The 21,719-nt window shown below is 41.0% G+C and overlaps 1 protein-coding gene across 3 annotated transcripts in view; it reads left to right on the top strand.

The window, feature by feature from the left end:
* REPS2 (RALBP1 associated Eps domain containing 2) overlaps positions 1–21,719 on the top strand; it is a 97,689-nt gene that overhangs the window by 11,651 nt on the left and 64,319 nt on the right. For 2 of the 3 annotated variants that reach the window (XM_090125097.1, XM_090125084.1), the window contains exons 2-4: positions 17,862–17,985; positions 19,593–19,741; positions 20,611–20,737. In XM_090125097.1, coding sequence (XP_089981223.1) covers positions 17,862–17,985; positions 19,593–19,741; positions 20,611–20,737 — 400 coding nt within the window. The remainder of the gene's footprint in view (positions 1–17,861; positions 17,986–19,592; positions 19,742–20,610; positions 20,738–21,719) is intronic. The other variant, XM_031596050.2, reaches the window with a different exon arrangement.

The following is a 21,719-nucleotide window of genomic DNA, read 5'->3' as shown; positions in this document are numbered from 1 at the left end:
GATACCAAGGTAGACTTGGTCAGCATTTCACATCTGCTAGTTTTTGAATGCTTAAATGGCTGATGATATATATGAGTTTCTGAACGTGTAATCTACTCTCTGGGGGAGGCACCTTTCCTCTCAACTCTCCCTGGGGAGTTTGCTTAACATGCCTTCCATCTCTTTATCTAACTCAGACTTTCAGCTTCTGCTGAGAATGACTTAGCAACTAAGTCTTTGGTTACCATTATATGGCTGGCCATGGGCATGTCTTCGTGAAAGGTCTTGCCATTTCCTAAATAACTGCATGGTTTCAGCTGAAAATTAGCATAAAAATGAGTTATAGTCTCCTTTATTACTGCTGATTCCACTTCATCTTTCTTAATGTAATCTGAAATTTCCCAATTTCCCATGTCATAGGTTGAGGTTAATATGGCCTGGTTTTGAAATAAATGAGGCTTCTGCAATAATGCTGTTAATTCAGCCCAGTATTAGCTTTTGAATTTGTTCATTGCCAGTAAAACTTCACAGAAAATTAAGAGACTTTGACGAGATGAATTTCCTTAGTTATGTGAAAGACACAAGAGATTTGGTAAAGGCAAACCCCATCCATTTTCATTCTGAAGGAAATCTCCCTAGCCTCATCGAAGAATTAATGAGAATGCCACTTCATGGCAAGAATCTAAAGGAAATTGAGATTCATTGGTTCTGCTGCTCATGGGTGGCTTTTTCTAGGATCCAGTGTTATTTTTAAATAGTAGTTTGGCCATGAGGTGAAAGAGAGGTTATAGAAGAGCACTTTAAAACTCACCATGCTTGGACGTAGGGAGGGGGGCAAAGGGGAGATGGGTCTCAGTGTCATCTCCGGGATGCTATTTTGGTGCCTCCCTGCCCCCGGCCCTCCCCGCTCTGCTCCACCTGCACTTGCTCTTTGTTCCCTGGGTTCCAGCTGGCGGCCTCCACGAGCCAAGGGAGCTGCTGCTTCAGCGCTTCTCTGCATCTGCCAGGAAATAAATAAATAGTGGGGAAAGAAACGGAAGGGATGCGTTCTCGCTCTTTATGTCAGCTTTGCTTAGGGCTTTTTTTAATTGTACGTCTCGTAAAAGTGTATCACTGTGAGAAAATTTCCTTGGAACTAGAGCTGAATCCCGTTGCTGCCTTGGTTTCTTCAGTTTTCTGGCATTAAGAAAAATGCAGGGGCTTCAACACTGATGCATTGGAGCTAGATTCTCATCTTTACTGCTGTTAAATATACCATTGCTATGGAGAGGTTTGGTGCAGTGCCCTGAAGGCTTGCCAAGCGTTGTGTTCTGTCTGCATGCACTCTTGCTCATGCAGTGCTTTGTAAGGAGTCCCATGCCTGTGCACCTGCAGGTAGGCAGCCCAAATTGATCCTGGTGTTGCTTTGGCAGTTTGCCTCTATATCCTATAAATTCCCTCTAACTCTTCTTCTGGAAAGATGAAGATTACGTGGTGGCTCTATTTCTGCTCCTTTTGTACCCTTGTTTTCTCCTGATGTTTCCAGCCTTTGTTGTTGGGTCCCAGAGAAAGCAGTCCCAGTCCTTTGGCATATGGACTTGTGGTTCTCTGGTGCCCCAAGTGATATCTCATTCCATGGATGGAGTTCAGAGCAGATTACATTTCTGCTGGGTTTTTTTCTTAGCTTAAAAGGAAAGTTTGCCTCATCTTCCAGTTCCCATTACAGACATGTTTAGGTATAAGCATTGCAGGGAAGTACTTCCTTGCACAAAAAATGCACAACTATTTCCAGTGGAATTTTAAAAAAACAAACAACGCCATCTCGTTGCTGAAGCATTTCTGCTGATGTTATGTCTTAGAAAGGAATATTTAACAAAATTAATTGAGCCATATTTTGCCTGACTGTATACCTTCTGACTTTGTAAATGTGTTTGAAGTTTTAAAATGCATAAAATGTGTTTTAGCTTGTGACGTTTGGAGGACTATTTAGAATGCAAGATAATTTCTGGAACAGCCCATTATTGGAATAAAAGAAGGGATAACCAGCTGGATAACCAGTGAAAGCACATCTGAGATTTTATAGATATTAGATATTGTTTGAAATTAGTGATATTTCAGTAGTTTGTTAATCAAACAGCACCTGAGATGGAGGTCAGAGGCCACAGACTTATCTTAACTAGCTCCTAAGAATGTCCCCCCCAGCCATCTTTCTGTGCTCCTTGCTTTGTGAAAGCAAGGAAGAAGGCAAGTGCCTGAGTGTCGTCTAGCACTTCTCATGTGCCACAGGCAGCATGATTGTGAACTGGCTCGGAAACACACTTGTTCTGGCTAGTGACCTGGCTGCTGTGTCAGCAGGGGGAAGGGGCTGAGCTGCTTCAGCCTTCCCATGGCACAGGCAATCCTGACAGGATGTGTGAAAATCAGAGCCTGGGAAATGCGCTCCCTCTGACATCTCAGCCCTTCTTTCAAACCAAATGGAAACCAAAGTTTATGGGTTATGAAAAACACTGAGGAGGGGATTTGGTGCAGTGTGGTCACACCAGCATCATCTGTGTGGAAGCAGGACGAAATACAGCTGTGGAAAGACCTCAGGTGATCTCTAGATCCCTTCTACAGCAAAATCCTATTTCTTTATAATTCCTGAGCAATTTGTTAATCCCTAGCAATGAAAACTGTATTGCTTCTGTAGGCAACATACTCTAGTGCTGCCTTATCTTTAATTTGAGGATTTTTTTTAAATGCCATGCTGTTTATAGCTGATCTATGGAGGGTGTGAAGAACAGATTATCCTCTCCCTTTTAAAGCTGACTCTTCCTTTTACTTTAACATTGCAAACTGGTATTGTGCTGGGTTTCTGTGGCAAGGTTTTGGTGGTGAGGTGGCCACAGGAGTCGCCTTTGAAAGAGGAGGCTCAGAGCTACCCCTGTTGGATATGGCCTGTGACAGAGAGCCGCTGGGTTTCCAGTCAAGGTCAGCCCACCTCAGCAGGAATGATGTCATTGGGCAGAAGAGTGGAGACCCCATGGACATAATTCCTCAGAACCACCCCCTCACCCAAAGGGGTAATCTGTGAAGAGTTTGTGAAGGCTTCATAGAATCATAGAAATCTATTGACAGGCCTCCAATATCATTCAGCCCAACACGCCTCCACGTTCCTAAGAACAGCTTAGTTTCACCCAGTTTGCACACCTGACGTTGCAGTTCCTACAGATGAACTGAGACAGTATTGAAATTATATTGCATGGTGTGTTTGTCAGTGTTGCTCCCTTTCTTTTCGTTTAATTCTAGTTGTAAAATCATCATTCCTAGTGCTGTGGCCTTGTCCTTTGGTCACAATTGCTCTTTGTCCCAGAAAGCAATGTTGGCTGAGAACCATAAAAACGATTGTATTTATGAGAGTCTGGCTTACAATTTTTTGGAAATATTGGCAGCACCCTGCAACAGCTAGCCCCTCTCGGATGAAAGGATTACGCAGAAAATGTCTTGTTGAGTAGGAAATGTTTCTTATTCATTTCTTGAAAAATGAGCCACGTACTGAACTAGGGGAAGCTAGTTTGGATGGTGACCATTTTACATGACTTTCAAAACATACAGAAGATCAGAATTACCAGAAAACAATTTAATTACAGAACACTTAATAAGGAGACTGAAACAAAACAAAAGAAAAATCCCCATGTTAAACTCTTAAACCATTTGTTTTGTTATCATCCATTCTGTTCATCTGGGACTTTTATTCTCAAAGTTTCGTTAGGATTCCAACTTGTTCAATGCGTCTTTATCTTTTTTCCTGCGCTCTCATCTGTGCTCTCATCTGTGAGTCGTGTTGTAGATTTAGACCTAAATGGAATGTCAATAGCTTGTTCAGGAATCCCAAGTCAGGTCCTTTCCAAAGTTTTTGTAGAAAATCAATTTCCTGTGAGGAGAGTGTCAAGATTTTTATGGTTAACATTTCCATGGAAGAAACGCCTCTAACTTTTTTTAGCAAGCTGGAAAAAAATCCGGTATTGTTATGCAATACAAATTAAGTTTGTGCTCTTGAAATGTAATAAGTATAATTACGTACTTGGTTAAAATTTCTTATTTGAAAGTGTGAATGCAGAAGTATTTGTATTCTTTCAGTTTGAATTAAATCCGTTTGATGTTGAAGCGTGAGACAAAGATCTTCAGTGTTGGGAAAATTACTGTGAAGAGAAATTCTGAGAGCTTTAAAAACAATGAGAGGCAATGGTATGGTGCCCAAATAATGTGACATTAAAAAGAAAGGTGCAAAATACAAATATATTCCAATGTAAGTTGTAATTATTGTGTGACTGAAAAGGAGAGGACAGGTTAACCAATGGGTTTGTAGACAGGCATGGCTATTTCAAGAATCACGGATTTTTTCTGAATTTTTTTTCAATTGTTCAAAATGTTTCATATTTTTTGATAGCGTTTAGTTTCCTTTTACTGCTTAATGAAGCGTTTGGAATTGTCATAATTCTTCCACGTTATTTGCCTTGGAAGATAGAAGTAATGAAGTGAATTGATGTATTTCTCACTGTTGATTTGGGAGATAAAAGTAGCACGGTTTGTCTTCATTTGAAAGAATTAAAATTATCATGGTTTTGTGTATACCTCAAGATCTGAATACACAGGCATGTGGCTCTTCAACGTTGTGCTTTGTCTGTTAGTAATAATAAATGCTGTTTGTGTTAATGCAGTACATGCAGTGCAGAGATTCAGAATTGTTTGTGATGTCAATCATAACTGTAGTTCTGAAATTGTGGAAGATTGTCACCTTTTTTTTTTTTCAGTATACATGAAGAACTTATACTAGCCATAAACTTTCCAGAAAATGAGGAAATTAACATTTTCTTTTATGTATCACTCAGCGGTATTTTTAATTTTCTTGTCTCTAGGTGAGGAGAGGTTGTTTTAATTCAGAACTAACACGTTTAAAAAACCATTTCACTTCAACGTTACATTTTCTATAAAACCTGAGTCTTTCAGATATAAAAAAAAAAAAGGTTTCTAAGAACTGTACATACAATGTTTTCTTTTCAGAAGTCTTTGAGAGTAAAAGCTCAGAGCTGTTTTCTACTTGAAATTACTGTTCTTTCTACAGGCTGAAAACAGTTTATTTGTGTATTATAGAACAATTTCGGTTGAAAATGAGTGTGACTAAAAGCTGGGGGAGGAAGCTGCTCCCTTCTGCAGTAATCAGCAGCGAGCCCACATCTGTGCTGAGAAGTGTGGCACAGATTGATGGACTTCTTTGGTTTTACTGGGGTGGGTCATGCAGGAGGACAGATGCAAACTGGCATTCCTTCCCCACCCTGTACCAGTCCCTGCGAGTGGTAAGGCAAAAAAAAAAACAGCAACATCTTACCCCCTCCTTCCTACCCTCAGCCTATCCAAAAAAACAGTGATAAAATGCTTTTTAGATTCATTTTAAGTACTCACACATGTGGAGAAAACACTCCCACTTTTTGACTGAAGACCTAGTTTCAGCTGCAACATAAAACTAAGCCACAGTTGAAAGATTTCAAGTGAAGGAATGAAGCAATAACATTGTTGTTTGTTTGTTTTTTTTTCCTATTATTTTTCTGTTTTAAGATTTTTCTATATTTAAACTTACTTTCTGTAAGCTGCTAATAATCAGATTCTCACTGCGAAGTCAAGCTTGGGATGCACCAAACTTGATTTGCTGTAATAACGTTTTTGCCAGGCAGTGTAGGTCAGGTAGAGCATTACTTGCTAGGTAGGACCAGAGTGGAAGGAAGTGTCAGAAATAGGGCTTTCCATGTAATCTTGCTTAACAAAGTAGCTGTTGTTAAGTCTGGTAAGCCAACAGATTCCTGTGCAAAAGCGTTGCAGGAATTAAAAGCTTAATCAGCCTGTGTGCTCTCAGGAGTTCAAATGATTTAGGCATAGAAAATAGGGGAAAGAGTATATATTTGTTAGGTACAAATGCTTTTGCTTATGCTCAGCCTGGCTCCGATCTAAGAAAGCAGTTAAGAAACAGGGTTTTCCAGCCCTTGAGCATTCCTGTTGAACTCACGTGGGGCTATTTCATGTGAATCTCACAGAGAGAAATCTTTTTAATTGTATGGCTGGAATAGAAATTCTTTTCTTACTCTGGAGCCATACAAAGAGTGTGTGCTTACTACAACGTGTATTTATTAAAAGTCTTCTGTAGCTTTGCCTTTTGAAAGCTGCTGCGCTTTGACCCCTTCCGTGAGTGTGTTTTGGGGGTTTAATTGCATGATAAACTGCTTGCTCCACAGGATTCCTTTCCATTTAGTGCAAAAATTGTACAAAGTAGAAGGCAGAGGCTTACAAGAAGGAAAAGAGACTGCTGCTTTTAAGATGTGGATTGGCACATAACGCTGTTTTTTGGTATCCAGATTTCATATGCTTGAAGCAATAATTCACCTAAAGATTTCTGCCTGGATGTAAAATTTACCAATATTAAGTAACAGAAAAGAAAATAAAGGAATTGAAAGGGAAAAGTGATTGCTAAATGATATATTCACTGTCCTGGTGCGTATGCTTAATTTTCAATGAAAGAAAGTAATGCTAAAAATGTAACAGGCAGTTGGAAAAGCTGCCTGTGATAAGCTTTTACAAATCCTTTTTTTTTAGATATATAATATGTGGTAATGTGTACAGATGTCTTTTTGTTCTTCTAGTCCCAGAAAGTCCTGTGAAAGAGTCATAAAAACCTTACAGCTGATGTTTTTAATACCTTGGCTGCTGTGATGCTTTGCTTTAATGAAGGGGCTATATTAATATAAGCAGGTTGCTGCATAAAGGCCAAAGAAATGACATGCTCTGAATAGTTTAGCATTTCACGTGCGTTTGTCTGGTTGGCATGGGGAGCTGGGGATCATTCTACAGAGATCATTAGTACCTCAGGAGATCTAAAATCCTCCATAGAGTACCAGCCACAGATCACTTGCCACATCATCAGCTCTTCAGAGCTAAATAGATCATCGGTCCCTTCTCTGCCCAATGTGTTAAATCCTTCTTTATTAACTTGCTACATTGAGCCATCAGTATTTGCTGAAAGCTGTGGAAAACGTAGAAAAGAAATAGAATTTGGATACCAGTTGAAGATTTTGGGCACTGGGCTACTCACCTCTCCTGCACAAGCAAACACAGCTCCTACTGCAGTGCACCAATGCCCAGTGTGGAGAGGGGCTGCCATGAGCAGACTTGTGCTGTTTGATTGGAGTCTGAGAAGAGAAATATCCAAAGAGATATTTGAAGATCTGTCTCGCAAGCACAAATTGTGCTGTTGCCATCTTTATCTGAATGTGGGAGAGAGGGTTGGCAGGAATAGCTGTGGTGGTGATGCTTCAGCGATAGAGGATAAATAGACATAATTTAAAGCAGTCCATGACTTTCTTCCTATACTTTTAATCTACAGGATTTCGCTTATTGAGTGGATTAAAAGAAAAATGAGATCTTTTTTGCTGTATGGTTTCCTCAGTCTTTAAACTCACGTTTCTAAAATTCTGCCTAATAATCTCTTCATGTACTGCTATGGAAGATTTTGCAAGAGAGCTGTAGTTCTTAAGCGATACGTTGTTTTTGTGGATTGTGATGCTTGGATCCTATGATTGTTCTAGGCCATTAAAGGTTGAGGAGGAAAGTCTGATGGAAATAGGCACGTGTGCATTGCTGAATGTTTAAGTGCTCATTTGTATTGCACTGGCCACAAAATGTTAATGACACAAATTATATGTTAGACATCAGTGTATGAGAAGGGCTTTATTCTTATTTTTCATTACTGGCGCCAAGACATGCAGAAAACAAATAGATTCAAAGGGATTAACGAGTTCTGTCCTATAGAAAAATCTTGCTGTGAAGTGAGTTGTACATGTGAGATGACATCCTGCTTTGGTCCGTGTGCCAGGCTTTCTTCACTGACATCCAGAAACCTGTGGTTAATCACATTGCTGCTCTGTTTTTTAGCTGGCAAACTTACCAGTCTACATATCAGACTACATATTAGTCACCCATGGGACCAGGGTAGTAATGTTTTCATGGGCCAGAGTTCACAGCTGCAGAACCCAGCAAGAAGGCTGTACTGGGGTCCTGGGAGGGCACCATGGGTCTTGTGAAGCTAATGGGAGCAGTGCCGCTTATCTGTGGGTGCAGAAAATTCACATTTCAGCTTGGTTTTAGGTGGCCACTTCTACTTATTATTTGCGATTTCTCCTATTTCTTTGGCAGATCGTTGGAGGATGCTGCCTCAGTTTTTTTTAAAGCATTTGTCGCAGATATCATGGGAGAAACAAATCATAGAATGGCCTGGGTTGAAAAGGACTACAATGATCATCTAGTTTTAACCCCCTTACTATGTGCAGGATCGCCAACCACCAGGCCAGGCTGCCCAGAGCTACATCCAGCCTGGCCTTGAATGTCTCCAGGGATGGGGCATCCACATTCTTTCTGGGCAACCTGTTCCATTGCGTCACTCTCTGAGCGAAAAAATCAATCACTTTTTTTTTTTAAGAGCAACAATGCACAGCACTTGCTTTATGTCTTTGTCCAAGAATAAAAAAAAGGCAAAAATAATGTAGTAAAGTCATTAAAAGCCAAGAAAAAAGCAAACAGACTGTCCTAGTGCACTGGGATTCACACCTGACAGATATATAATGCTCTTTGGTTGAGGTGTTCCTGGAGGAAGCCATCAGACCAACCAGTGTGCTGGAGCGATGCAGCCGTGTAGTTGGTGACACTACTGCTGCTTGTGAATGGAAAGACCTTGTCCAAAATGGGGCAAAAACCTGGAAGTGGCAGAGGAAGGGTTGTGCATGCTGCCTTTCGCAGTGCTGTGGGTGACTGTTGCCTTTTCGTTTTCCCAACCATCTCACAGGTGTTCCTGTGGGCAGCCCAATAAGGCCCCTTGTCTCAGCCCTACACAGAGGGAATGCAGAGTGCATTATTGTGTTATCGTCTGGATTGAGGACTTATTTACCTGATATTCAGCTGAGAGCTGTGCCCCGTGTGCACCAGGGTGGTGGTGGGGATGGAGGGCCGTGGCCTGTCTGTGAGTAGGAGTGCACTCGCTTTCCAAAAGAAGTTGGGAAATGTTTTTTTGGATTTGGAAATGGATCTGTAGAGATAACAGTAATTGCCATGAGGTTTGCTGTCGGCTGCCCTTGGTATATTTTCAGTTGTGAAAAAAGCATCCAAATGGAACAGATCGTAAAGTTATTCTGGCACAGCATCTGAGGGCGAAATATTTCCTTGCTTTAGTCGCAGAGAAATGTGGAAATAATAAGGCAGCTGTTGTGGAGGCAGCGTGCTGTGGTGCTGCCTGTGAATGGCTGTGTAGGTCTCTTGGTTGTGACAGCACGTTAAAATTAAGCCAGCTGTTTTTGCCAGGATTTGCCCGTAGTGGAAAAGACCACTAAGATCATCTAGTCCAAACATTAGCCCACAACACCATGCCTGCTAACCATGCCCCTCAGTGCCACATCCATACGGTTCTTGAACACCTCTGGGGACAGTGACGACACCACCTCACTAGGCAGCCTGTGCCACTGCATCACCACTTCTTCTGAGAAGAAATTCTTCCTAACACCCAGCCTGAATCTCACCTGGTGCAACTGGAGGCCATTCCCTCTCATCCTATTGCTGTTACTGGGGAGAAGAGGCCGACCCCTACTCACCACAGCCTCCTTTCAGGCAGTTGTAGAGAGCAGTAAGGTCTCCCCTGAGCCTCCATCGGACAGAACAATCCCAGCTCCCTCAGCTACTCCCCTTAAGACTTGTGCTCCAGACCCCTCACAGCTTCAGTGCCCTTCTCTGGACATGCTCCCAGGTCTCGACTGCTTTCTTGTTGTGAGGGGCCCAAAACTGAGCACAGCACTCGAGGTGCAGCCTCAGCAGGGCTGAGTGTTAATTGGACTGAGATGTTTTATGGTGATATTTCATCGTGACAGCAGAATGGATTGTATTGCTGAGCTTCACAGGTTAGGTTATTTACTGAAAAGTAAATTGCAAAAAATAATTTGTTTTAGATTCTTTGGTAAATAAGGTAAATCCTGTATTAAAACACTGTTGGTGAAATGATAAAGAAAAGGAGTGGATTTTTCACTAATGCAGATTTGTATTGTAAGATTAGTACTCGTGCATCTGACTGAATTTTGACATTAGCAAACAAAAAGACTTCAAATCAGTGGGGACATTTTTTTCTGAAAGAACAGTCATTGACTTCTAAGTCTGTGGAAAGGTAGGATAAAGGTTGGCTGCATGAATACAACACTGCAAGATTCAATCAGATGTTTTTTTGCAAGCTCAAGGAGTCTTGCCTTATAAATGGCTCTATGTTCCATTATCAAATTTCATTATCTTAATTTTTTAAAATGTTTATTACTTTTCTAAAACTGAGGGTTTTTAGGTGCCTTAATCCATATGATTGGAGTGACCACTCTTCCTGTTAAACAAAAAAAATTAAAAAAAAGACCTGGACAGATTGCAGAAACTTATCTTACTAAAAGTTTGATTGTTGAAACTGAGCTTTAAGTTAAATTCATTTTCAGTTATGTATATATAGGCAGTGCTTTGAGTAGACTTTTTTTAGAACATGTATTGAGATACATTGGTGATTATATTAAATGTCATTTTACATAATGAATTCAAGCTTATGAATTATTGCTGTATTTTAAATCAGTGAAAATGTACTCTCCAGATGACAATATGCTAATGAAAATTGTTTCTGCAAAATATTCTTTGCAGAATTAACAACTTGGTTGGTGTAGTTGTCTAAAATAATAAGAATGCAAAGATATGTTGTTACCTGTCCCAGAAAAACAGCCTTGTTGGATGTAGTGCTGTTGCTTAGTGTTCATGTGATTGTACTGTATTTTAATGTGAAAAAGGCACTGATGCAGCTCATTTGCAAGATGTAACATTTCTACTTTAGCTGAAACACAACTCTCCCTTCACTCTCATTGCTAGCAAGAGTTGTGTGCAGTTTTCGCTTCAGCCTTCAGAAAATGGAAGAAGTTTTATGGAGTGATTTGTATTTCAGCTGGCCCAATGCCAGTCCTGACCAAATTCCCATTTGGGGAGTTCCATCTCATCAATGTTAAGCTGTGGTGTGTTCTGTTACTGTCAGACAGGAGAGCTCTCTGCTGAGCAAATAAAAGTCAGTGGGTCTAGGTTCCCCTCTCTTGTGCCCTGAGCCTTCTAGGTGTTATTTCCATAGATAAGCTCTTGGAACAGAAGGGGCGAGTGGGAAAATGAACAGAAGTCCTTGGAATGACGAGTGTCTTTACACATTGCATAGATTATGAACATACTTCCTTAGCATTAAACGTCTGCAGAGTGGAATCCATGAATCTCATGTCTTGTGTCCAAGAGAATGAAAAGCTCCTGGCAGCGTCTTGCATCACAAGGAGTTCGGATAAGCTCTATGGAAGCTCCCTGCAGTTAGTTTGTTTGGATGGAGTGGTGTGACAGCTCTGTGCTTGTCACTTTGGTTGGGATGCTACCTTTACTCCCTTGCTTCTACAATAAGACTTGAAAAGTGGATAAAATGTCTGTCATCAAATTCTGCATACTCTACAGATTTCCATGGGATTTCAGGACTTAATAGTGCTGTTGGCAAGGTTACATGTACTGCATTTCGTAGAGTGTCCTGATGACTATGTACATTGCTATAGCCAAATGCTGAGGAACTGATTGCCAAAAAAGAATATGAAGGAGTTTAGTGAATAAATGGAATCGTACTTCTACGATTGTTGGCGTGTTTATGACAAGTTCTTACATTCAGAGTAACCTGTTTTCAGGTGTTTTATTTTTGTGTTGCCAGTGTAATAAGCTTTATTGAAATTTCATGTGTCCTATACAAATTTATTGGTACAAGCTGTGTTTATTGACCTGGATAGATGTTTATAGGAGTTGATACAAACTAGTAAATATGAAGCACAGCTAAAATGATTGTAGGTGGATTAATGCAGTTCTCAGGTACAGCATGCATTTGCCAAATAGAAGAAAAAATACATGGAGGTTTTGAAAAGTATTTGCTTCATCTCTTTCGCCCCTGCAGGCTTTTCACACACAACTAAAGGCATGTGTTTAGTTACAATGACAGCAGGTTTTTCTTTTAAAGAGAAGGTAGAATGGATTATGAGCAAATGAGCATAACAGTGTCTTGATCTTATTCTGTAGACACAGCTATTGTGACAATTATTTTCTTTACATGGCATGGAAGCTTTCAGGGATTTCTCAGCAATGTTTGTTATTAAACCTCCTGGTAAAAGGATGGAAGCGTTCACTTTTTCTACATCACACCCAGATAAAGAAAAAAGATTAATTAGTGTTTGTATGTTAAAGACAAAAGATTGAGTATAGGAGACTGGATTTCTTTGAGGTGCAGTTCCATGCTTGTAAGTGTTAGACTGCATCTGCAGCCTTTATTTGCTGGCAGTTTTTCTAGCCAACACTCCTTAATAATTGAAATCTTTTGATTAATTGTGCTGACTCACCTGTCCTGGTAGCTGCACAGTATTCAGATCAGTATTTTTTTTGTAGCTTGTCGTATGCTGGCATTGCCAGTTGTCCTTTCTGACAAGAAGTGATTTGCATGCTCTTAATTTGTCTGGACATCTGCAGCTGATGTACAGTACAAAACAGAGGACTACACAGACCCTTGCATTGATCAAGTTACGATGAGACTTGCAGAGTTGTTTGAAAATATTTTGCATGTGCCCAAATGTGCTCTGTATCATAAACTTTGCAGTTCTTGGTGCTGGCGTAAAACATTCTGCCTGGAGCTGCTTGGCAGAGCAACTGTTGCCAAGGAAAGAGCTTGTCTCAGAAGCACCCAGGTGAGCACCTGCACCTGCAAACCAAGTAGTTCTGGGTTGTGTGAGCACAGGGGAGCCTGGTGAGCAATGGCAGGGCTGTCGGCACATTTTATGTAACGTGTAATGTGGCTTTTTCTTTCTGCTCTTTTTACCACTGTGTTAACTGATTTGCTAAGCTGTGGCAGCTGATCGGTAACTTACCTTATCACTTTAGCTTGAAGAACACAATAATTTTAAACTGGAGTCATACAGAGTTTAAAGTGAGGACGAGACATTTTGTGGTTAAGTCTTTAAAAATGCTTTATGTGTGTGTTGTCTGTGTGCCATGAAGTAAGCAGTTTCTACTTCCTTTCTTTTTAGGTGTCAGAACCCAGTTTCCAAAATTTTAGTGAGCGTTCCAGGTGATGTTTAAAGAAGTCTAAAACAGAAAAAGCATCCTTTTTTAAAAGACTAAGCAGCAGCAGGTAATGGCTGAGGCAGTGAAGCAGCACAAACAACCTGCCCCATGGCAGAGTCCCTTCCTCTGGGTGCAAAACTGCCCCAGCACTGCCCAGGCAGTGGTCCTTCAATATCTGGACACACTGTTCTGTGCTTCACTTCAAATAATGAAGAGAGAGGAGCCCTGGGCTCCAGGTAGTGCTACAGGTATTTGAACAATGACCCATTCAGAAAGGAATACCTGATTAAGAATGTAGCAAAACTTGTCTGCGACAAGCAGATCTCAGAATCTGTGAACAGAATTTTATTTTTTTTTATTTTTTTAAGGAGCAAGGTGGGTCAGACGCATGGTAGAGTTTTGTGATAAGCTGTTGATAAGCTACTGCTGCAAATATTTGACTGTGGAACAGTGATTGTAGGGCTGTGGGTCTGGAGGGCTGTGTGCAGAGCTGTATCAGCATAGCTGGTCCTGGATCTGGACAGGTGCTTTTCAGCCTATTCCTTGCAGTTTGAAGGAAACAAAGGAAATGGAAGATCTTGTAACCTCATGAGCAAGAGCAAGCATTGAAATTGTGTTTTTTGGGGCTGGATTGAAGTAGAAGGTGCAGTGAGAAAATTCCCTTTAATGCAGGAGCAAGCTGTTGCTTGTTTTCTTTTTTTCACAGAGAATTTGCATTCAGCTTATACACTTTCAGAGTGTCACAATGTGCACAGAGGCTTCCTCTTTCCTGGGCTGTATTTGCCTGCAAGTGACAGGCAGTGACTGTGACAGATCATAACGAGGGAGCAGAACAGACCCAAACTGAGTGCCAGAGGACAGTGCAGCAGAGTTACTGGCTAAATGAAGAAGCAAAAATCTTAGAATTATAGGTTGGCTTGGTTTGGAAGGAACCTCAAAGTTGATTTAGTTCCAACCTCCTGCTTCAGTCAGGGTTGCCAGCCATTAAATTAGGCACCAGATCAGGCTGCCCAGGGCCCCATCCAACCTGGCCTTGAAAGCCTCCGGAGATGGGATATCTATAACTTCTTTGGGTAGCCTGTTCCAGCACCTCACTGCCTTCTCAGTGAAAAATTTCCCAGCTTTACCTTTGCTTACAGCTGAAAACCTTTCCCTTGAGGCTGGAAGATGGCCATCTCAGCCTGCCCATCTGTTCTAGGGTTACCAGATGGCTCTTTCTGAGTGTACCTTGCACTCAGTGTACAGTAAGTAAACTTCATCCTTAGGTTTTGGCTCCCAAAGTTTAGCTCTTGCAATCTAAATTGGACCTGCCTAGGGTATTTGAGAGGTCAGTGCTCTTGGAGACTGCAGTGGAAAGTTGTTTGCAGAGAAACAGGGAGAGTGGAACAAAGTCAGATTGTGCTGGGAAAAGCAGGTTCATTGGGATGTCTTCAAGGAGCAATTGCAAAAATAATACTTGCTGCCTGCTAATGGAGCAGAGCGATGAGTGGATAATAAATACAAAAACCTGCTTTTTGTTCCAGCATCTCAAGATGTAAGACTTTCCTAGTAGGAGTATGCATGGAGAACAGTAATTTAAAACAGCCACTCTACAGAACAGCTCATAGATACGTCTTAAATATTAACGTTGATAAGCCAGAGATCTCTTTTAAAATAAATAAATAAAATAAATAAAAAATAAAAAATGGGGAGGGGGAACACTTTTTGTTAAAATAATTGTAGAAAATCTTCTGGCCCATCAGAAGAGTATGCAGGCAGTTTTCCTCTCTGTTTTTCATGGCTATTTAATAGGGAGGGCAGTGTGGTTCTTGCACAGAATGTGTTCTAAGGCTCTCTGCTGAAATGCCATTGAAGGTACAGGCATTGTTCCAGGGCTGACTTAGAGCAAATATGAGGTTGGGCACCGCAGGTCTCCATCCTTCTCTGAGAAATGTTGCTTTTGCATGTTGTGTGAAATTAACTTTCTTTCTCAAGTGGCAACCGACCCATAAATTTGTTCCACATATGCAGTTATACCTTGCAGAAATTTAAACTTAGTTTTAGTCCACTCAGCACAGTGCCTCAAGAGCCGTTCAGTAGATCAGTCTTTGAGTAACTCTGTTTATTATCCCGAGGTTAGATTTGGCAAGAGGCAGCAGTAACCTGCCACCATGAAAAATTGTTTCCAACGTGTACTGCATTAAACTTTTCTTCCATATTCAGCTATCACTAGAGGATTACATTTTTTTTTTTTGCTGAAGAATCTAAAAAAATAAAAAAGAAAGGAAAAAGGTAATGAAATTGACTGTCAATAGTGTTGTGTTAAAATCCCCTGCGGTATCAAGGTCTGCAGTTTATTTTATTTTACATTTGTGTGAGTAGAAAAAAAATCAGTTCTCTCCTTGTTATCTCACTAAAAACAAAGTAACCTAAGCTGACAACAGGGAAGGGATGAAAAGAGTTTGTTTTTAATATCAGTTGAAGGAAAGCAGTATAAATGTTTCCCTTTTGCAGGGGACATTGTCATATGTCTTAGTTCCAAAGTAGTGCTCCCTGTTTATTTTCTTAGATAGAGTCTAATTTTCATCCTGAAAAGATGTCATTTTGCATTCAGGTACATCTGCCTTTAATTCAGATGGATCTTGGAAACTTCTAATAGCTTTTTGCACAACCTAGCTTAGCTGCAGCAGTGCATATTGCTAAATGCAACGTGCCCATCAAGAGGCTGTGTGCACTGACCCTGCAAAAGCTAAAATCAGGAAATTAAAAAGAAAAAAAAAAAGAAAACAAAAGCAGTATTGAGTTTAAGCTGCTATGGGAATTGAAGCAGGCAGCATGTTCTGAGGAACTGGTTTTGGATGAAGGTTGAGCTGCCACCTACCCACGCTGCTGGAAGAGGAGAGGTGCTCCAGCCAGCAGCTCCAAGCGGGTCCTGATGTAGATGGGGTGAGCTGCTGGCTGCCAGTGGACCCACAACCCTCTCCTTTGGCTGTCGGGGAAACTAATGAGTGTAAATGCCTGTACCTACAATTAATCTATGTAAATATCTACAGTTCTGTTATAAATTGAGCTTCTGTGGCAGCTTACATCTGTTGCTCCGGGCCATTAACATGAGATCAGGATTTAGTTGTTGTAATAACACAGAGGAGACTGTGCCTACAGAATATTTTGCTGTCGTTACCATTGAAGGGCAAAGTCACAAAGAGGCAGTTTTGGGATGGTTGTTTTAAGGGTGCTTGAGAAGCAGCACAGTGTTTCTGAAAGACCATGCATCCTGATTAATTAAATAGTAAAAAAAAGGGTTTAAGCTGCTTCATCAAAACAAAATGTCTGTGTTTCCATATCAAGAGCGAGCAGATCATTTACAGCATTTAGAACAGAGATGGGGAGAGTCCCTCAGGACATGGCATGCCCACAGTCTTGGCTACTTGTACCCTGAGGTGCTACTGGGACCTGATGGACCACCACCTCCAGTCCTGGGGCTGACTTTATCCTCATTCTTGCTCCTCTCCTGTGATAAACCAGGGTGGGCACCCAGGTTTGGTGTCAGCTTACTAATGTGTGCCTGTGCCCTCCTCTGGCTCTGGCTTCATCCTGGGGCTGACACCAGGGATTTATGCACCACAGCAAGCCATGTTTCCCATCCTCAGCACCAAGTCCTGGCACAGGATCTGAGCACCCAGTCAGACATAAGGGAAAAAAAAAAAAAAAAGGGAATGGCAAATTCCAGTGGTTAATTGGAGCTCTGCTTGTCCAGAGAATCAATCTCCCTTTTCATCATGCAGTGAAAAAAAAAAAGAAATCAGCTTGGTGCAGCAAGGAATGAAGCCATGCATCTCAGAAACTTACAGGAAGAGCAAGAAACAAAGCTCAGTCAGTCAAAGCAGGAGCCACATCCAAAGAAGAAGAGCTTTGCTTGTAGATACTTTTCATTGATTATTAATAATTAATACTCTGAAATGTCTCAGTTTTCAGGAATTGTGTCACCTAACATTCTGCTACAGTATGCATGTGTATGTATGTATGTATCTATGTAAATAGATATATAATTAGAGAAAAATGGGTATTCATTTGTTCTATTTGTTTCTGTGCATCAGTTGAATAGTTTCTGTCATGCTATTGTGGCTTGGGAGCATCCCACTGTTGGGTGTTACGTAGAGGAGAACCTACCTGTGGAGAAGTGCCAATGAATTTGTTAGGTCAGGATGATAGTATTTGCAATCATACAAGAAGCAAATTAAAAACAATGGGGTTCAGAGATAACATCGAAACCTGTGAGACAACATGGAAGCAGCAGAAGGGGAAATTTCTTGTACTGAATTTGCCATTCCGGTTACAGCTGTTGTAAGGTCTAATTGTATTTCTGTGAACACCACAGCTCCTGCAGTGGGAACATCTGACTAAACAATGTGCAAAATAAGCAATCATTTCACCTGCTGTTAAGATCGTGCATAATATGAAAGCAAATAAATCATTTTAGGATAGCTCTGCTACCCTTCCCTGTATCTGAAAATGATAATAAATAACTACTTGTCTCTGATGTACTAAGGGGAATGTGATCAGACAGCAGTCAGAACAAATACATTTAATAGATAACTTTAAATACAATAAGTATTTTGAACTTTAAAATACATATTTCTTTGCTTGTGTATGCAGAGCTGTTCACGTTCCCTGAAAGAGTGAAATGCATTTTACCAAAAATGTCTCTTCTCTCCTAGATCACAGAAGTTTGTGGAGCCAAACGTGTGGGCTATTTTGGTCCTGCTCAGTTCTACATTGCTTTGAAGTTAATTGCGGCAGCACAGTCAGGGTTCCCAGTACGGATTGAGAGCATTAAGAATGGTGAGTAGCAAATGTTGCTTGCAGCACTCTGTGCTTGTTTTTTCCTGTCTTTAATCCTTGCAAGCTTTCGGTGGTGGTGAACTTTTCTTCTAATTTGTTTGTGAAACCAGTGTATTTTGAGGATCTGAGGCTGGGTGGAAGGCGATGTTACTTTCTCTAAGTGGAAAAAATGGTAGAACATTGCACTGAATGACATGTGTGGCCAAGGTAGGATTGCAGCTCTGTCTCCTAAGGGGATTGCTGTGTGACAGCCAGTCAGTACTGTAGATACACTTCCCTGCCACCTTTGGACTCTGATCCCAAAGGCCTCTGAGTGGAAACCAGTACTGCTTCAGATGGAGGATCGTTTGGGAGCCATGATAAAATAACACATTGTATTGGTAGGTATGGCAACATATGGTAGATGTAATTTAGAAGAGCTTTGTTCTTCACAAAGTAGTGGCAGTAATAGTAGGTGTACCATTTTGATGGTGATAAATGTTTCTTAAGAGGCAAATTGAACTCAGGTGGTGAAGAGAGAAGGCAGGTGACTTTCAGCTGCAGAACTGTAACAGTGACTGCACAGAGGAAGCTGGATCATCTTGCCCCAGTTGTCCTTGCTCAGCCTTGGCAGGCTTCAGGCTGAGGATCAGGAGGGTTTCCACTTCTGCAACGTTCTCTTTTGCTATGCTCCTTTCTAAGGATGCCACTGCTGGTCTGAGAAAAAGCAAACTGAGTAAGAAACCTGAACTGAAGTGAGATATACTGTGTGTGTGTGTATGTGTTACAAGCGCAGCAGCTGCATATCATCTACCAATTTGAGTGAACAAAGATGCTTGCAGCCTGCCTATTGATATCCTACTCACAGAAATGCTTCCAGTGCTAATTGTATTTTCACTTGAAATATATTAGTGATTTTAGAGTGGGATGAGTAGCATGCACCAAACCTATATCGATTTCTTTTTCTTCCTCGTAGCAGTTGTAGGTGTGTAAATGATTATGGAGGTGATGCATGGTTTGATCTTGAACACTATGTTCTGTTAATTTTAGTTGTATTGATCTTCAGGTCTGACTGCACAAAAATAATGGTTTCTAATAACATTCCCCTAAACTAGTCATGAATTGTCTTAAAGATGCATTTGCTTAGGTGTCACTCTTCTGCTGTGCAGAGTAGAGATGAAATGGTACCCCCATCTGCCTGGGCTCTGACCTGGTCTCTGAACCCCATCATTTTAATTTTCTCCCTGTATGATGGGAGCACTGAGAATGCTGTCATCCCAACCTAATGAATTAATCAGTCGCAGAGTTTCTATGGAAAACTATTCTTTTTACTAAAGACAACATTGCTAAGTCAGAAAATGAGTTCGCCTCTTGCTGTAATAGTGTGCAGAAGGCTTCTTTCTTTCTCTATGCGTTAAGAGATAATGCATAAATATGGCAAATGTAGCTTTGTGTAGCATTCTATTAAGACATAAAGTAATCACAAGAGTTGCACATTTACCGATGTTACAAAATACAAGTCGTTTTTTTCTACAGATAAACTTTTCATTGTTTTCACAATATGGTACTGCTTCAAGGACTTTCAGTGTTCTAAAGTCCCAATTGAATGTTTCTCTCTTTTAATGAAGAATTGCCTCTGCCACGGTTCATGGCGCTGAAAAATGACAGTGAAGTACGTTATGGGACTCCAGCAGAGCTCCACGGGGTTAAGTTTCAGACTCCACACGCAACTCTGGAAAAAAATTCCTACAAAAGAACAGATGAAGGAGACAAACAGGTAATGGGCCTGTCTTCTTCAGGCTAGAGTATCACTGTGCATACTGCATTTGGGCCTCATCCTGGAAGTGATGACACTTGTGTGTGTATGCAGTTTTGCAGCACTGTACTAAATAAGAACTCCTTATGTGTTAATAATCACCATCAGGACTGTGCTCTTGTTTTGATGATCTCTCGTATCAGGTTATCCCTGAGGGAAATTTCTTTATGTCAGCATGTGTAAAACTGTCAGCCCTGTAAATATTTTGTGTAAGTTCTTCCAGTGTTGTTCTACTGAGTGTAGCGCTTGGAGAGGTCAAGGGGAGGAGGTGCAAACAGAAATCTCTCTGCTCAAGGAGGAATAAACAGGAAAATGAGGAATTTTTCATGGCAGGCGTGATCCTTAGTTGCTACAGAAACATTCAGTTGGAGAAGAGGTGCTGAAATGGGGGAGCTGGTTATTAGCCACTCTTTCTGGGTGTGATAAGCCACCGTATTTCCTTCCTTTCTAATCTCCTCCAGGGGTAGTCCAGAAAATACTCTTTTTCTCTTGTCCTCAGTGAAACACCATCCCAGCTTCTCTTGTCTAAACTGCCAGTTGACTCATGTTAAGCCTTCTGCAGACACTTCTTCAGGCATGTTTGGAAGTAGATTATCCTGAACTGTTTTAAAGCTTTGCTATGCCATTACCATACTTCGTCCTGGAAGGTTCAATACCAAATTCATCTTTTCTTTATTTGTGAGAGTTTTCTTGAATGTAGAGGGTCTGAGGAAATTGCAGTGTTTTCCTCTTCTTTGTCTGTCATGCTCTGTGTGTTTGGGCTGCTGTGCAGAATTATTTGATTTTGTTGTCATCTCAGGATTCCTTTCTTTGTTGATGTGTTTTTGAAGCAGGAACCCAAGTCTCCACCAATGTCTCCGATCTGTTCACCTCCTGCTTCTCCATCTACCTACCAGAGAATACCCTTAACTTATGGATATGGTAAATCAAGAAGTGGGCTGGAGCAGCAGCATGGAGGTAGGATAAAAGTAGGAATGTGCACACCGTGTTCAGTTATTCTTTTACCTTTTCTCAGAAGCATTCAAGTTTCAAATGGAACTGACAGCGTAGAGATTTTAAAATTTAATTATACCCCTGTTTTGGAAAATGATCCAATCATTTCATTTTATTGTGCCTAAAAGCTTTTCTTTGATTGTTCAATCCTGTCGTCTTGTTTACTTTCAGGTAAATTAGTTAGATTTATGTTTCACAGCTCACAGATGAATGCTCATACCTAGTCCCTGGCAAGACTGCCTGTAATATATCACAGTGGATATGTTTGTAAGTATTTTCAGAGTGTATGCCCTGGTAACGGAGGACACTGAGAAGGAGGAGTTAGTGAACACTCTCCTTGCTTCAGTCTTCATTGCTAAGACTGCCTCTCAAAAATTCCAGACTCTGGAGATAAAATTTCTCTCTTGGGCCTAGGAACACGAAATTTTCCCCTTGGTCAAGGAGGATCTGTTCAGAGACTGTCTAGGCAAACTTGACATACACAAATTCATGGGCCCTAACAGAATGTGCCCATGAGTGCTGAGAGAGCTGGCAGAAGTGATTGCCAAGCTGCTCTCTATCATCATATTGCTGGGTCTTGTCTTGTTCAACATCTTTATCAGTGACCTGGATGAATGGAAAGAGTGCACCCTCAGCAAGTTTGCAGACTATATGAAAGTGGGAGGAGCGGCCAATGCACAAGAAGGCTGAGCTGCCATTCAGTGAGACCTGACAAACTGGAGAGTTGGACAGAGGAGCCTTATGAAGTTCAGTAAGGGGAAGTGCAGAGTTTAGTTGGAATAATTTCATGCATCTGTACAGCTTGGGAGCTGACCTGCTGGGAAGGAACCATGTAGAGAAGGACCTGTTGGTGTTGGTGGACAACAGAGTGACCATGAGCCAGCAGAGCTCATGATTTCAGTAGCTACTGTTTTAATATTCAGATTTACAATGGACCTTCCTTTGC

Source organism: Phasianus colchicus, chromosome 1, assembly GCF_987193195.1.
Source record: "Phasianus colchicus chromosome 1, bPhaCol1.hap1.1, whole genome shotgun sequence".
Taxonomy (NCBI): Eukaryota; Metazoa; Chordata; class Aves; order Galliformes; family Phasianidae; genus Phasianus; species Phasianus colchicus.
Note: the sequence above shows the minus strand (reverse complement) of the source record. Positions and strands in the feature narration are given on the sequence as shown.